The sequence below is a fragment of the Gopherus flavomarginatus genome, chromosome 25 (genome assembly GCF_025201925.1).
Source record: "Gopherus flavomarginatus isolate rGopFla2 chromosome 25, rGopFla2.mat.asm, whole genome shotgun sequence".
In the NCBI taxonomy this organism is placed as follows: domain Eukaryota; kingdom Metazoa; phylum Chordata; order Testudines; family Testudinidae; genus Gopherus; species Gopherus flavomarginatus.
Window position 1 is genome coordinate 11,800,290 of NC_066641.1, and position 16,016 is coordinate 11,816,305.

Sequence of the window (16,016 nt, forward strand, 5' to 3'; positions counted from 1 at the left end):
GCCTGCACTGAGAGAAGGCGTGGTTTGGAGCATGCCACTGCTTGGATTTCAATGCCCTAGTGAAACCAGGGAATTCTGGTCTTTAGCACTTGGTCACAGTTCCACTGGATATGCAATTCTGTAATTAAAACACAAGGGCCCAGAGCTTCAAAAGTATTTTAGTGAGGCAGATGCCTAAATACCTTTGAGGATCTCAGCCAAGGTGCCTCTTTCGTATCCCTGACGTCTAGAGCTGCAGTGCAAAGGAAGCATGCAGGTTTAGCTACCTTTTGTAGGACACCACAGCACCACCTGAATACAAAGTAGGGCTAGCTCCGTGGTCGAACATTTGACTACAGCTCAAGCAGTCCCTAGTTCAAATCCAAGTGCCCCTCGGATGGGACTTTTTTTTTACCTCTAGAAATCATGACACTAGTTTAGTGCAGTGAGGTGCCGGGCCACAAATGAGCATCCATGATGCTACTAAAATACAAGCAATAAGAAGCCATAGCACACCCCTCGAGGAGCTATTTCAGCAGTTCATCACTGTTACCTTCACAGGTAGAGATGTGGCCTTCGGTCCCCTTTCAGCCTGATTTCCCCCTCCCCCCACCAACTTCAGCTCCTAGCCCTTGGTTCTTTCTCCTTTTCTCCACTAGATTAATAATGTTACCAGCCCCAGTGCTCATAATTCTGCAAAAATCAAGAGATTGTATTTAAAAAAGAAAAACCACTTGTGATGTTTAAGTCATTGTGGGTTCTTTTGACTTGCCTTCTGCGTTTGCTGAGTCATATATTCAAGCTTCTCCGAGGAAGTGGGTCAGCAGCAGCGCGGGGCTCATGTGTTGTATCTAAAGCTTATTGACTAGAGCAGGTGGGAGCAGACACGTACACACGAGAACACTAGAAGGTGCTCAGGCAGAGGAAATTCAGTACAGCAATGAAGTTAAAATGGGAACTGTTGCATTTTTGAGAGTTCACGTAAAGAAAGAATCTAATTCAGCCCTTCTGCCCACTTGCTTATTGCAGGCACAACAGAACATCTTAACTTCCTGCTCTGTGCTGCTGGATGTTTTTGCTAAAACGATGAGCAGTGAAAGAGTTAATAGTGTTGAGATTTAAATGAATATCAGTAGGTTCCAGAGTTAACACACCCTTGTTATTAATGTGAGAGTTCACACCTCTCTAAGCTATTGTTTCAGGCCATGTGCAGGCTCAGGAAGAAAATGCCCCAGCAATTAAAATCAGTACGCTTCTCTTCACAGTCAGGAACATGCTTTTTAAAAATATTAAAGTTGGGATTCCAGACCACAGATCTGTGGCAAGAGGCAGAGTCCAGGACAAGTTCAGTGGATGTGGCTATACAGAGCCCTGCTTACATGAGACAGCTGCTACCAGCCTCAGGCACGGGGCACTCTACCTCTCCCATGGCACCAGTGCTTGTTTACCTGTCCTCCTTTTATTAGTGGCTGAGTTGTGTTAATTAACTAATTGCTCATGTCAGAGTCATTTCCCCAGCATGTGGAACACGGCATATTCCAGGCCTTAGTGCATGAGCCCAGGAGTTGAATTCCAGATCACATAACATCCAGTACTTAAGTGTAGGGTGACAAGGAGTCAGGACTCCTGGGTTCCATTCCCAGGTCTCCCAGTGACTCTGTACAACCTTGGTAAAGTCACTTAGCCCCGGCCCTACTCAGAGCCCAGCACTCAGCCCACTAGACAGCAATGCCGACCTTTCCCTCAGGGACAGGAATCCAACAGGGGTGGGGGAAGATCCAGGCAATAATTTTTTTTAAAGGAAGACCTGAAACTGTGCTGGCTCCTTTAGTCCCACACTCACCTCTGTGCGAGGTGGGGACAATCACCCCTCTCTAGTCCCAGGGCACCTGGGAGGCTTGGCCAGTCAATGAGCAAGTGCTTTGAGATCTGCCAGAGGGAGGGGCAGCGGGTTGCCCGGCTAGAGGCGCTGCATCTGGTGTGGTACCAGAGCAACATGCTGATTATGATCAGCTGCCACTGCACAGATCCCTGCCCTATAAAGCACCTCCCCGCGCTTCCTGTTTATGTCTCTCTGTAATGTCGTTAGGCCCAGCTGCCTCTCTGAGGTTTACGTACAGCTGTGAGCTCACGGGGTTTCCATGCAGAGACAGACACACGCACAGCTCCTCTCTCACATGGAGGTAAAATTACCCCACAAGCAGGCTCCGCCCAATGCCCTGCTGACTCAGCTCAACTCCTAGGCCAGCGATGATCAGCTCCGTCGCCTGCAGCCTTTAACGCTGAGCCTGTGAGCCCAGCCCCTGGGAGAACGCACCCCATATCGGCACCGTATAACATTCCCAGGGGCCCGGCTAGAGACCGGTCCTGCTGGCCACCTGACTGGCAATAGTGCAAAGTGCCCAAGAAACATTCACCCACTCCTGTCACACAAGGGGCTCTGCATGCCGAGGCAGAGGGGCACCTGCTCCCCATATCTCCTGGCTCCTGTACAGAGAGACTTCCCTATGCATCACCCAGCTGGCCACAACCAGCACAGAACAGGCTTCCATCCCACCACACCGCAAGATACAAATCAGGGGCTTGACCTGCAGAATCAGCCGACAGGAAGAGGCCACAGGGCGAGTGGCGACAAGTTATCCAGCATCCTCGACTTGAATCTCTTCCGATCTAAATAAAACTTTTTAAGGAGGCAGATTCTGCCCCTCCTGCTCATTAACCCTTTCTGAGCTGGAAAGTGGAAGAGACAATGGGACTGCAAGGAAGGGCAGGCTAGAAATGGCCAACAGAGGCCAGGAATTTTGTCACTGAACTTTGCTGCTGCCAACCAGGGTCCCAAAGCGGGCAAAGTCCAGCAGGCCACGTGTGCAATGGGATGGGTTTCTGTGGTGCTGATCAAAGGCAATGGGAGAAACTGACAGCTCAGACAAAAACAGGCCGGTGGAACGTGTCAGCTTTATGACATGGTGTTGGCGGGGGGGATGTATCTCAGGAACCCCTTGTTCCACTGACCCCAAATTTGGATCACTAATCCTCTCCTGCACCCCCATGAGGCATACTAAATTTTACAGCAATCCAAGCCAGCTTGTGGATGTTGGTGCCCTTCAAAGAAGTGTCCTTTGAACAATACGGCCTTCGCTACCTTAACTACATCAGAGCTGGCGCTCTGCTAGAATGCAGAATTTGACATGCAGACGTCATGAGTTTCCTTCCTTACCAATGAACACTAGAACTAAACATGAATAGAATCCTCTTGGGCTCATGCTCTGTGCTGGAACCAGGAACAGTGATGTGTGTGTTTCAATGGTGCTTACAGACTCCAGTTGAGATAGGGATGCCCCTGTGCTGAGCATGGCCCATAAGTATAGTAAGTCAGGCTCCCACCCTAGAGAGCTTAATATCAATAAGGCAGGGGACAGCTTTGCCAGGGGCTGTCCCAAGACTGAAATTAACTCCCTCGCCTTCCACTCAAAGTGGCAGGTGCATTTCTTTGACCTGCCTGTCTGCAACATAAAAACAGAGCAACGGGCACAGACCTATTAATAAAAATTTTCCAAAATAAAACACTCCACTGCGCACATACTTCTCCCCCCATGGGGAGCGCATGAAAGAACAAAACACATGACAGACATTAGTCATGTTGCTTAATGCACTACTGGAAGGGGCTCCGATGCCATTGTGATGAGCACAATATATAAAGAAAACAAATAGACACACAGGGATCAAGCAGGGAGAAGGAAGGGTTTTTTAAACCCATTTCACAGATGGAGGAACTGAGGTCCAGATTTTCAAAGCTATTTAGGCGCTTAATTCCAATTGAATCCATGGAAGTTAGGTGCCTAAACTTCTTTTAGGATCTGGGCCTAACTGACTTGCCCAAGATCCCACAGGCAATCTGCAGCAGAGCTGGGAATTAAACCCAAATCTCCTGGATCCCAGCCCAGCGCCTTATCCACAAGGATGGAAAAGCTAATAAAAGACAAGACCCCAATCGTGCAAAAAATTAAATAGTGGAGCCTTTAATCAGGTATAAAATACAAGACACAAGTTTTATAAAAAATACAGAACTGGAGAGTCAAATGGATCATCCCAGAAATCGTAAAAAACCCATCTGAGCCCAAGGCAGGAAGCTGTGACACGCTGTCCCGCTCCTCTGAGCCTGGCAGGGGGCCTGTGCAAATGCAAATTCATGGGACAAGTTTAATTAGTTAAAAGCACTTAACTGAAGAAGATTCGTTAAGGGGCTGATCCAGAGCCCAATGGATTCAACAGGCACCTTTCCAGTGGGTTTTGGGGTCACACCAGTTTAGAGCACTGCACCAAACAGCGAAACCCCTGATAGTGACCTCCCCTCACCCCCACCCCGAGTCCTTTGTGCTTATCCAGCATCCTTCACATCCAGGGATTCCAGGTCACTCTACAAAGCCAGGCACTTGCCAACAGGGTAAACTGAGGTACAGAAGAGCTATGTCAATCCCCGCAAGTCTGCAAGAGCAGAACCTAGGCGGGTCTCCCTGACCGTCAGCTCCTGCTGCCTCCGGAGTGAGACTCGATCTTCAGTAGAAATGGGACACGTGCTAGATAGGTCAGACCCAAACATCCCTGAGTCCAGATCCAGGGCGTGGATTTGGTCCTGATGCCAGGTCCCACACGGATCAAGTGGCGCTTGGATCTGGCCCTGCTGGGCCTGACCCATTAGCGGCTCCTGGTGGAAGAGATGGGTATGAACTGTCGTGAAGGGGGAAATTTGCTCCCCGGGGCATGGCTGGGGCAGCTCTTCCCACCCATACGTATTTCCCCACCCTCACTGAATCTCTGCCCTCCAACGGTGCTGGAGGAGGGGCCTGAATCCAGATCTGTGTTCTTGCTCCAGGGCCATGGCAAAAGAGAAATACTCAGGAACAGAGCCACGGAGCCGGCCCTTTCCTGCTTGTGTTAAAAAATATAAAATACAAGATGTTCAAGGCCTCGATCAGACGGGCCAAGGGAAAGCACCAGTGGTAGGAAACATCCAGTGCGCGCTGGTCGATGTGTCGCTGAGCGACCCGGGGATGATAGCAGAGCAAATCTTGGGAAATGTCAGTGTCCCGAAGGTTTCGGATGCTTGCCCCGAACACCACCCGAGTTTGGAGAAGAGCATAGGCAGCACAGAGGGGCACTGGGGTTTAAAGGTTATTACCCCCCTCCCCAGCCCTCTAGCAAAGTTTATCCCCAATCCCCATCTGAAGATCTAAGGCATTTCCTGTTAACCGGACTCCGGAGAGGGAGGTTCTTCCTTTCATAGCTTATTGGTAAATCTGCTGGAAGCGGCGCTGGGCCTGCGTGTGCGTAAAATTCCCATGCTCCAGGCGTCTTTGTTCCAGCTTTTACTTAAGCGCAGGCCTGGAGCAGAGAGATTTCTTCCTATTGGTTTCCCTCTCTGCAGATGTGATCCAGAAGAGAGATGACCCAGAACCGATTCCCCTCAGAGACACAATCCAGAACGGACCCACCACCCAGCAGATATGATCCAGATTCCTTCCGGATATGCAATCCAGGAGGGACCAGCTCCCATGCTGACCCGGGCTCAGAAATACACTGTCCGTACAAAATTCCAGCTTCAGCTGCTTTAGAAGGGAAGTCCAGGCTGAAACTCACATGTATAAAAAAATAAATAAGATGCTTGAGAGCTTTGCACTGTTCCGTCATATGTCTGGCCAGATGAGTCAGTTGGCTGCTACTCGAGACTTCATCCACTCCAAGCCAGCTGGCAAGCTGCACGAATGGGGAGAGAACGCGCATTAAAAACCACGCTCTGCACTGATACCACCTGCCAGAGGGTTACACAATAGGGAAACTGAGGCAAAGGGCAAGGATGTGAAAGGCCTGCGCTGCTTAGCAGGTCAGGGGCAGAGCTGGGAAGACAACCCAGGAAACCTGGCTGCCAGCCCCCCTGCTCTAACCAATAAAACCCACTCTGACCAGAGGCAGGAAGAGAAACCAGGAGTCCTGACTCCCAGCTCCCCTTCTCTAACCACTGGATCCCACTCCCTTTGCAAAGGTCAGACGCAGAACCCCACTCCCAGCTCTAACTGCTACACTGCACTGCCTTCCCAGAGCTGAAAGAAGAACCCATAGATCCTAACTCAGCCCCCTCTTGCTCTAAGCACTAGATTGTGCTGCCTCCATTTCAATACAATGCAAGTAGCTCCAGTCCCTGGCTCTCCACACAGTCCCCCCAAGGACTGTCCAGGGTGTCCTTATCATCGGCAAAGCAAACAGCAGCAGCCTGTGCTTATGAGCAGGCTCCACTTTGGGGGAGACACCGATTCCTAGAGGCTGAGAAGCCCGATTATCCCACAATCGCAGCTGAGTCAGCCTCCTGCTATCAAAAGGCCTTGAGGAGAACAGAGAAAGGCAGGGCCCCTTTACAGGCTGGGAGGTGAGACAAGGGGCTAGAGACAAGGTGGATTAGGTTTCACCTGAGGAGTGAGTCATTGGTTAACCAGGCCCCAGCTACTCAGCCTATAGGTCCAGTACCAACCAACCTGACGAGACCCAGACAGGCGCACCTGCCCCCAGAGTGTGCGTCTGCAAACTGAGCAAACACTCGTCATGCCTCCTGGCATCTGTTCCCAGGCTGTTCACATGAAGCCAGCACAGCTGGTGCTGGAAGGATTCTGTCTGCGTGAGTCACGGCACTACCTGAGTGCCCTGGGGCTGAGACGAGGCTTCTGCCTTTTGTTTGAGGTGTTCAGAGAGTTTGGAAAAAATGAAGTGATGAACTCCTAGGAGCGGCTCCCACTTTACTGATGGAGAAACTGAGTCAGAGGTAAAGTGCCTTGCACACAGTCTCACTAACTCAGGGACAGAGCTGAGGGAGCACCCAGGAATCCCTCTGCGCTAACCACTACATCCCTTTTCCCTCCCAGTATGGAAATGGAATCCAGTAGTCCTTACTCCCAGTCCTCTGCATTAACCACTAGACCCCACTCCCTTCACAACAGATGATCGCTGGAGTCCCAGTTCAGTCCCCTGCTCTAACCACTACATCCAGCGCCTCACATGTAAAGGGTGCCAGTTGCACACAACAGACACTTAGAGGTGGCTGGAACATTTAAACGCAAGTCATTGCAGGTCAAGGCTGGGATGTGCGTCTGCCCGGGCTGTATGTGTGAGGACTCTGCCTACGTCTGTGGTGCCAGAATCTCCCCTCCAGCACCAGTTGTGCAGGACCCCAGCAGTTCTAGTTAGTTACAGGAATCACCTGACCTTCTATTGGCTTCTTTCCCCGACTTAGTGCTACTGATCTGCGGAGAGGACAGCGCGACCCCCAATAGAGCCAGCATAGATCATTGCATGAGTACCCACAAGCCAAGCACTTCCCTAGCTAATCAACTGCAAGGTACCCCCAAACGCCCGTGCCAAGCAAGGGAAGAAGTGAGCCCACAGGAACTGCCATGCTGTCCGTCTAGCTCAGTTTCCTGTCTCATAACAGTGGTCAGAACTAGAAGCTACAAGAAACCCTGTAGCGAACAATTATGGAAGAAAGTGGCTCATGGCTTAGCACAGGAGGGTTCTAGCTCTTAGATAGTCCTACCCAGCCTAACAAGACATTCGATGTGCTGATTATCTGTATGTCTTCACCCAGAGCTGGTTCTGGGGTTTCTCCCCATGGAAAGTACATTTTCAGCAGCAATTCAAATGGCAAAATACTTCAATTTGGAAATGCCATCCAGGTGCCACATGGGAGTTGTAGTCTGAGCGGAAACCTTGTCTATACAAGTGAATGGGAGCATGAGGCTTCTGAACTACATCTCCCATGATGCATCACAGGATTTCCTCTTGCATCACAAGATTCCATGGCAATGGTGCATCATGGAAGATGTAGTCCGGCTGGGAGGAGACTGGGGACAGGAAGCAACTGAACGACAGCATTTCCAACCAGGACAGCATTTCCAAGTCAAAGTATTTTGGCTTTCAGGCACAAAGCAAACACTTTTCACAACAAATATCCTTTAAGCAAAAATCCAGTTCTCCACCAAAAACAGTTGACACAGAAAATTTTCAGTCAGCCGTTCCTCTAAGCTTTTGCTGAACGCCATTAAGCTCTGTGCCTCACTTCTGTCTTGTGGGAGAGAGTTCCACAGGACACTTAAGCACCAAAAGGGACCGCTTAGTTTACTCTGTGGTGCACTCACCCCTCTCCCGTGAGGGCACAGCAGCCCTGGATATGCCATGGGTGGTCCTTGATGGAGCTGAGGGTTAGGAACTTGGAGATCTCAGAGGCAGTCATGGAGTTCTTTACATCCTGCTTGTTGGCAAATATCAAGACCGCCGCATTCTGCAGGTCCTGGGGAGAGAGATCCCACCATTAACTTTCTCCCCCCTCCATTCAGCTCCCCACACACGTGAACATCCCCCAGCCCGATGGTGCTGCTAAGCGGCAGGGAAGCAGTGCTAGGTACTAAGGTGGTGCAGCTTTGGACAGGAGACATTCCACCAGCCTGATTTCCTAATGCAATCGCTGGATGAGGTTCCTGGCACTGGAGAAACCTCTGCCCCCACCCCCGGCACTGGAATAAAGCACCACAGAGGCTCCCAATTTATGAAAAGACCAGGAGATTGGTACATGTGGGTTGGCAACCATAAGGGACCCTAAAGAGGTCTGGTTAACCGGAGCCCTGTGCATTGACACTAGAGTGATGAGGGCCAGATGAATCCAGACACCCATAGCGTGGCCAGTGACCAAGAGGGCCGGGCACTGGGCTGGGAGTCAGGACACCTGGGTTCTGTTCCCACCTCTGCCACTGAGCTGCTAAGTGACACTGTGCAAGTCACTGCCACCGTTTCCCCTTCCACCTTGTGGCTATTTAGATTGTGACCTCGCCAGCACAGGGGGCTGTAAGTGCCTGGCACGATGGGGCCCTGACCTCAGCTGGGGCCTCTCGGTGCTACTGAATAATCCAGAACACTCCTCAAAGCCCATTCTGAACGGGACACCAGACTCGACAAACTTGTTTCACGTGACACCCAGCAGCTGAAGGAAAGCGAGGAGCAGCTTTATGATCCATCAGTCCCTACGTGGGCAATACAGAGACACCAAGCAGAGCGACTACCTGCAGAACGAACCCAGGGATTTCTACAGAGCACGGGATAACGCAGCTAGGGCTCCGTGGTACGGATCATAGGCGCCAACTTTCCCCAGTGCCAGGGGGTGCTTGCGCCTCCCCCAGCCCAACCCCCATTCCAACCCCTTCCCCAAATCCCTGGCCCGGCCCAGCCTCTTCCCCGAGCACGCCGCGTTTCCCTTCCTCCCCACTCCCTCCCAGCACTTGCCATGCGAAACAGCTGTTTTGCGGCGGCAAGCGCTGGGAGCTGGGGGAAAAAGCAGGCACGCAGTGCACTCGGGGAGGAGGCGGAGGCAGGGCGCTGCTGCTGGGTGCAGAGCACCCACCAATTTTTCCCCGTGGATGCTCCAGTCCCGGAGCACCCACGGAGTTGGCGCTTATGCTACGGATGGCTGGGGCCTTGTGCCTGAAACAGCTGAGTACCCTGCCTCTAATGCATCAGGCCCTTTGAGTGGGATGGAGCATCGCAAAGTTCCCAGCAACATCGCCCAGGGATCTGCCCCCAACTCACTAGACTAAAGCAGCTTTACTCTGGACATGAGGCTGTGGCCACGAAGGGCAACCCGAGCACTAACTCACCTCGTGGGCCAGCATCTTGTACAGCTCCTCTTTGGTCACCGTCAGCCGCTCACGGTCGGTGCTGTCGATCACCAGGATGACAAACTGGAGGGGTGGAAAGAACAGATGTCGATCGAACACCCTGGTCCTGGGCTAACATCTGAGGCCTGGCTCAAGAGCTGTAGATGGAGTAGGAGCCAGCTCGGGTGGGCACAGCACATTATCAGGTGTATTAGCAGAACTCTTAGGATCCAGACCCTGCTGTGCTAGGTGCTGCACAAACACGTTCTCCTGCTGCTATTTGACATCCAAAATTCAGCTCATGTCTAGCCTGGGAAGCTCTGCAGAGGACTGGCACGACACCAGAGACCCCAAGGAAGTGAAACAATCATTTGACAGGAAGGGTGGCCTTGGGCTGGGATTCGGGAGGCCTGGGGTCAATTTCTGCCTCTGCCGCAGATGCCCTGGGTGACCCTGGCCAAGTTGCAGCCACTCTGTGCCTCAGTTTCCCCATCTGTGGAGAATAATTCTTTCTCCCAAGATTGGCCTGTCTGTACATTACAGCTCACTGGGGCACGGACTGTGCCACTATGTACATGTACAGCCCCTAGCACAATGATGCCACAATCTCAATTGGCCCCTCTAGCCCCTACTGGAATACAAATAAAAAAGAGCTTCCCATGGACTAACTTTCCACGGTAATCAGGAAAGACACTGACTCCACCCCCCGGAGCCATTCATTAATGGTCAAGCCAACATTTGTTCAGTGGCTGTACAGCTAGGTGCTACCCTACAACAAATAATTCATTGTAATGTCACAGCCAAACTCGACTGGCTTGGGGCTTTGGAGTGGGTGGAAAGTTAACAGCAATCTTGCGCTCTTGCAAGATCTGTTCTGAATCGCGAAACAGAATATGGACAGCAGCGGGAGAGAAATTCCAGCTTGAGTTATGTCAGGAATGCTGGCCAGGAAGGAAAGACAAAGGACGTGTTTGAACTCGGCTCCCTGCCCCTCTCTGCGCTGCTGAAACAGCTGGGGATCTTTGCCAGGGCTCTCTTCTCTCCGGGATAGTATTTTAATCCCATTCAAAACAAGCTGAGACAAAAGGGGAAACCCTACCCTGTTTAGAGAAGTGGAACCTCCTCTGGATCCTTCCCCCCAAATTCCCACCCGCTTTCTGCCCTGCCCCAGTAAAAATCTGTTCACTCTCCGAAGCCACCCGCTCCGCTCTCCTTAAAGGAGCGGTGCGATATTCAACAAGTTAGAAAGGAAGGGTCTGACTCTGCCATCTTTACTCCCAGCAAGAAGCCCCATTAACATCAATGGAAGTGATCGCTCAAGTAAGCATTGCTATGCAGGATCAGGCGCTCAAACTGGGGTTGCCAGAGGAGCCGTGGGGAATTAGGAGCTCAAACCCAAGGGGATTTGGACACCTATGAAAATCCCATCTGATGCTGCTATACAAGTGTAAGAGTCTGAAATAGCAACAGAACCTGATCAAATCAGCTTTCCCAGTGGGAATCTAACAGCGTGAGGCCACTCATCCCCACTCCAGCAGCTAGCTCCGAGGCACCTCTTGGAGCAGACGCAGCTGCTGTCGGCTGCCCACATCCCAGAGCAGGGGAATCCCGGACACCGGGCTGTGGCGTGAGGAGGAGACATGGCAGAGAAAGCGAGGGAGGCTGTCAACTAGCCTCTTGCTCCGAGGGTAGCACATGGAACCGCTTGGTTATGGCAGAGCGACACCGAGCCCAAGGGTTGGAATAACACTATACACAGGTGCGTCAGCAGAGTCGTGTTTGGATCAAGGACTAGAGTCGCAGAGGGGCTGCCTGTCAGGACTGAGGCGCACTGGCAGGGCTGGTGGGTCCCCAAGAATACAACGGGAAGGGGTGGTGTGGGTCAGGATTGCTCTGCATTGGCTGAGGTGCAGGAGGCTATCCTAACACTGACATAGCAGGCAGAGCTGCATGCAGGGGTCCCAGCACTGGAGTAGCAGAGCAGGCTGTGGGTCAGGGCTGAGGAGCATCTGCGCACACATCTGGCTGCCATCGTGGTCACTCAGCTTCTCCCTTCCACTGTAACTACAAGAAAATCCGCCAGCTTCTCCAATCTGCCAAGCAAATGAAGCCCAGGCGAGCATCACAGGGCCAGCGCAACCAGCCCGGGAGGGGAGCGAGATGGTGCTGCTCCTCCCACGCGGCCCCTTACCTCCGTGTTGGAGTAGTAGGTGTTCCACGTGGACCGCAGCGTCTCCTGCCCCCCGATGTCCCACATCAGGAAGTGGGTCTTCCTCAGGATGATCTCCTCCACGTTGCTGCCGATGGTGGGTGATGTGTGCACCACCTCGTTCATGAGGCTGTGGGAGGCACAGGCCAGGCATCAGAGCCACCCCGGCATAACCCAGCACTGGACCCTCTCTAGTCCCCTAGAATGGGGCACACCAGGGGCTTCCCAAGAAGCAAATGAGCATGAAGCCAGGATGGCCTTGTGGTTAAGACACTGGATGGGGATCTTAGAGACCTGGGTTTAATTCCTTGCTCTGACACAGACTCTTGAGCAACTCACTTTAGCATCTCTCTGACTCAGTTTCCCACCTGTAATACTCCCCCTCCTCCCACCATTTGTCTTGTCTACAGTAGAACCTCCAAGGAAGTTCAGAACGCTGAATAAAACATTCTGGTTCTTTCAAAAGTTTACAGCTGAACATTGGCTGAATACAGCTTTGAAATTTTACAGTGCAGGAGAACAACGCTGCTTTCAGCCACCTTAATTTAAATGAAACCGTTTCCTTACCGCATCAAATCTTTTTTTCTCAACTATCCCTTTTTTCAGATAGTTTAAGTTTAACTCAGCACTGTACTGTATTTGGGGTTTTTCCCGTCTCTGCTGCTGCCTGATTGTGTACTTCCGGTTCCAAAGGAGGGGTTTGCTTGACTGGTCAGTTCATAACTTGAGGTTCTACTGTACTCGGCTCAATCTCCTACTATGGGTTTGTACAGCACCCGGCACAATGGGCTCCTGATCTCAGCTGGGGCCTCTAGGCTTAATAGAAACAACTTCAGACTAGGCCTCTGGCCCCCGTAGAGCCCTACCTTCCCTTGCTGATTTCAGTTTAACCCCGTTGCCTTCTGGAATGTGAAGATAGGATGCAAGCATCTTTGTTTTGCTGCGACCATTTGCTGCCTGCTGGAGGAGGCTCTGCAGCAGAGGGGGTTGGGCAGGGATACATCATCTCCCCCCTCGGCCATCTGGCTGGCGGTTTGACTCTGAATGGGAGATGAAGGGATGGAAATACTTACAACTGGTAGAGGATGGTGGTCTTCCCTGCATTGTCCAGGCCAACAATGATCACCTTGTGCTCTGCAGAAGCAAAGAGGCAGGGTCAGGAGGAAGCTAGCACAGTCAGACAGAGGCACCCAGCAAATCCAGCCATTCCAGGGTGTAACCCAGCTTCCTGCCCCCCCCCACCCCCGCCCCCCGGTCCAACACTTGGAAAATCAGACGGCTTTCAGTGAGCAGGCTGGTTCTGATCGGGGACAAGCGGAGAGGGGGAGCTGAGCAGCAGTATTTTAAACATGAGGGACATAAAAATCCATGAGCCGAATAATGCAAGATTCCAAGGCCCTCCGTCTACACTGGACTGGGACCACCCCAGGGAGCAGATCTGGAATAGCACTGTGGCTAGAGAGGGACTGACAGTTTCCAAGGATCTAACAGATAGAGCATTGGACTGGGAACCAGCTCTGCCACTGATCTGCTCTGTAGCCTTGGGCCAGTCATGGCTCAGCTCCGTGCCTCAGTTTCCCTCCCATGTTGTCTTGTCTATTTATACTGTAAGCTCTCTGGTGCAAGGACTCTTTCTTACGCTGTGTCTGAGCGGCACCTAGGATACTGGGGCATCTAGATACTATTGCAAGATAAATGTTAACTAGTAATTAGTTTAACGGGGGACGGGAGGAATGGTGGGTCCCGTGGTTAGAGGCTAGACTAGGACTTGGAGACCTGGATTCTATCCGCTGCTTTGCCAACACACCCCTACCCCCTGCAAAAAGCCATTTAGCTTCTACGCCCCAGTTCCCTGCAGAATGGGGACCACAGTGCTGCCTTCCCTCCAGGGGAGTCGGGGGATGAATACATTAATGATTGTGACTGTGGTGATGAGGGACAGAGAAGGATCATAGACAGCCACATCTGAGACAGACAGACATTTACAAATACATTTGGGATTTTGATCTTAAAAGCAGGCAGAAGAGAAACCCAACCAAGAGGCCAATAAGCCTGGCTCGAGGGAAACAGAGGGGACCAGCTGCAACATAGCAAAGGGAATTCTGTGCTTTGGTGCAAATGAACATCTCCAAACTCCCTCCATTCCATACTTCACTTTACCCCCAGACCTCCGTGCTCTCAAGAGTCCGCCCTCCAGCCAGTGCAAAATCCCTTTGACACAGAGTTCCCCAATCAGGGGGACCAGACAGCAAGTGTGAAAAATCGGGACGGGGTGCGGGTAATAGGAGCCTATATAGGAAAAAGCCCCAAATATCACGACTGTCCCTACAAAATCAGGAGATCTGATCACCCTATCCCCAATAAACACCAGTGGAGGACCGGGCGAGTGCGTAACCAAGCCTACAGGTTACGAATTGAGAGTGGCTGTTGTGGAGCTGGAGAGGGAGAGAAGAGAGGCAGGACACCACCTATCCTTGGACCCGAACTGCTCAGAGTATGAAATGTGAGCATCACAGCAGGGTCACCATGCAAAGTCTGGGAACAGCTGTGATTTAAGGGGCACCCAGCCCCTGCATGCAAGAGAGGTGAAGGACCTAGAACAGGGGTTCTCAGCCCTTTTCTTTCCAAGCCCCCTCTCAAAACATGCTAGAAAAACTCCACGGCCCACCTGTGCCGCCACAACTGTTTTTCTGCACAGAAAAGTCAGCGTTAGGGGGGAGCAAGCAGCCAACCGCCTGGGCCCCCATGCCACAGCAGCTCATAAAGATAAGTTGCTCAGGCTTCAGCATCAGTCCCAGGTGGTGGGGCTTCGGCTTTCTGCCCTGGGCCCCAGCAAGTCTAATGCCGGCCCTGCTTGGCAGCCCCCCCACCGCCGCCAAAACCTGCGCAGAGCCCCTCCCGGGGGCCCCCAGTTGAGAACCAGTGACCTAGAGGAGCCACAGCTTCTGCAAAGATCTGTGGCTCTGAACTGAAACTGCTTCAGTCAGGAAAAATCCTGGCAGGCACATCAATGCCGGAGTAAAAATAATTTCGGAGGGGGGGGGGGGGGCGGCGAAGGGAAGGAAACGGACGGAGCAGCCGTCTCCCCCTCTGGGCTCCGCTCACAATCAGAAGAAGCTGATTGCTCTCCAGCCCAGACGCCCACACAATGGGCTGCACGGCTGCATTGTCTGGGAGCCCAGGCCAGTCTGGCTGGCCGGAGTTTGGGGCGCCCGGGGAAGGGAGGCTGCTCCGTCCCACCCTGGCTGCTGGACTGGGGCAGCCCGAAGGGCAGGGAAGTTAGAGCAGCACAAAGCAGGGTGGGGAAAGCGGGTCAAATGCCAGCTCCCCCCGCAGGCAGGGGACCCCTTCACAGGCACTGTTCTGTGCCTGGCAAAGCCCCAAATCCCAGAGAAGTGAGCTGATTTCAGACACAACCCCAGGGTGAAGAGACCCATGTCTGAAATCCCCCAGCAGCCAGCGCTGGGCCCCAGTGGCCAGGGGACCCCCAGAGGGGGTGAAGACCGACTGCTGAGCCCCCCAGTAGACCGGCTCCCCCCCAGCTCCTTTGTTTTCCCTGGTCTCCTGATTTCAAGAAACTTTCCTCTTCCATCTGTTGTTCAGCTCAGCCCCCTGCCTCACCCACAACCCCCCTCCCAGGCCTCTGCCCGCCCCCTGCAGCTTCCCCCCCCCGGCCCCTTCCCCCTACAGCCCCCCAATCTACACCCCCCAACCACTCCAGCAGCCCCCCACCTTCCCCAGGCCACCTTCACGAGCGGCCCCCCCGGGAGACCCGCCCCCACTTACCCTGGCTGCCGAAGATGCTCATCAGCTTGGCGAGCAGCTGCCCCATTTCGGCACCGCGCCGCGAACCCGCCGCCTGCAGCTACTGGCCGGGCCGCGCGCCCGCCCCTGCTTTATAGCCTCCGCCCGTGACGTCAGTGGGCGGGCCTGGCCATGGCCCCGCCCCCTGGGGGGGTTTCCCGTGGGGCAGCTGCGCACTGAGTGGTGGGGGGTGCGGGGGGGGTGATTGATATCGGTTGCAAAGAGGAAATTCCAGCTAGCCCCATTCCCTCCTAGCCGGGGGGGGGTCCCAGGTTCACTCCATCCCTTCCCACCCCCAGCCTGGGGGTCCCAGACCCACACCATCCCTTCCCACC

General features: G+C 53.0%; 1 protein-coding gene across 1 annotated transcript; it reads right to left on the minus strand.

Annotated features, from left to right (window-relative positions):
* Positions 1 to 3,988: 3,988 nt before the first annotated feature.
* ARL5C (ADP ribosylation factor like GTPase 5C) lies at positions 3,989 to 15,729 on the minus strand. Its single transcript, XM_050935286.1, has 6 exons — positions 15,664 to 15,729; positions 12,951 to 13,011; positions 11,860 to 12,007; positions 9,669 to 9,752; positions 8,160 to 8,311; positions 3,989 to 5,733 (listed from the first exon to the last, which is right to left on the minus strand). Exons 1-6 carry the CDS (start codon positions 15,707 to 15,709, stop codon positions 5,685 to 5,687), a joined length of 540 nt encoding a protein of 179 aa, XP_050791243.1. The 5' UTR covers positions 15,710 to 15,729; the 3' UTR covers positions 3,989 to 5,684.
* Positions 15,730 to 16,016: the final 287 nt, after the last annotated feature.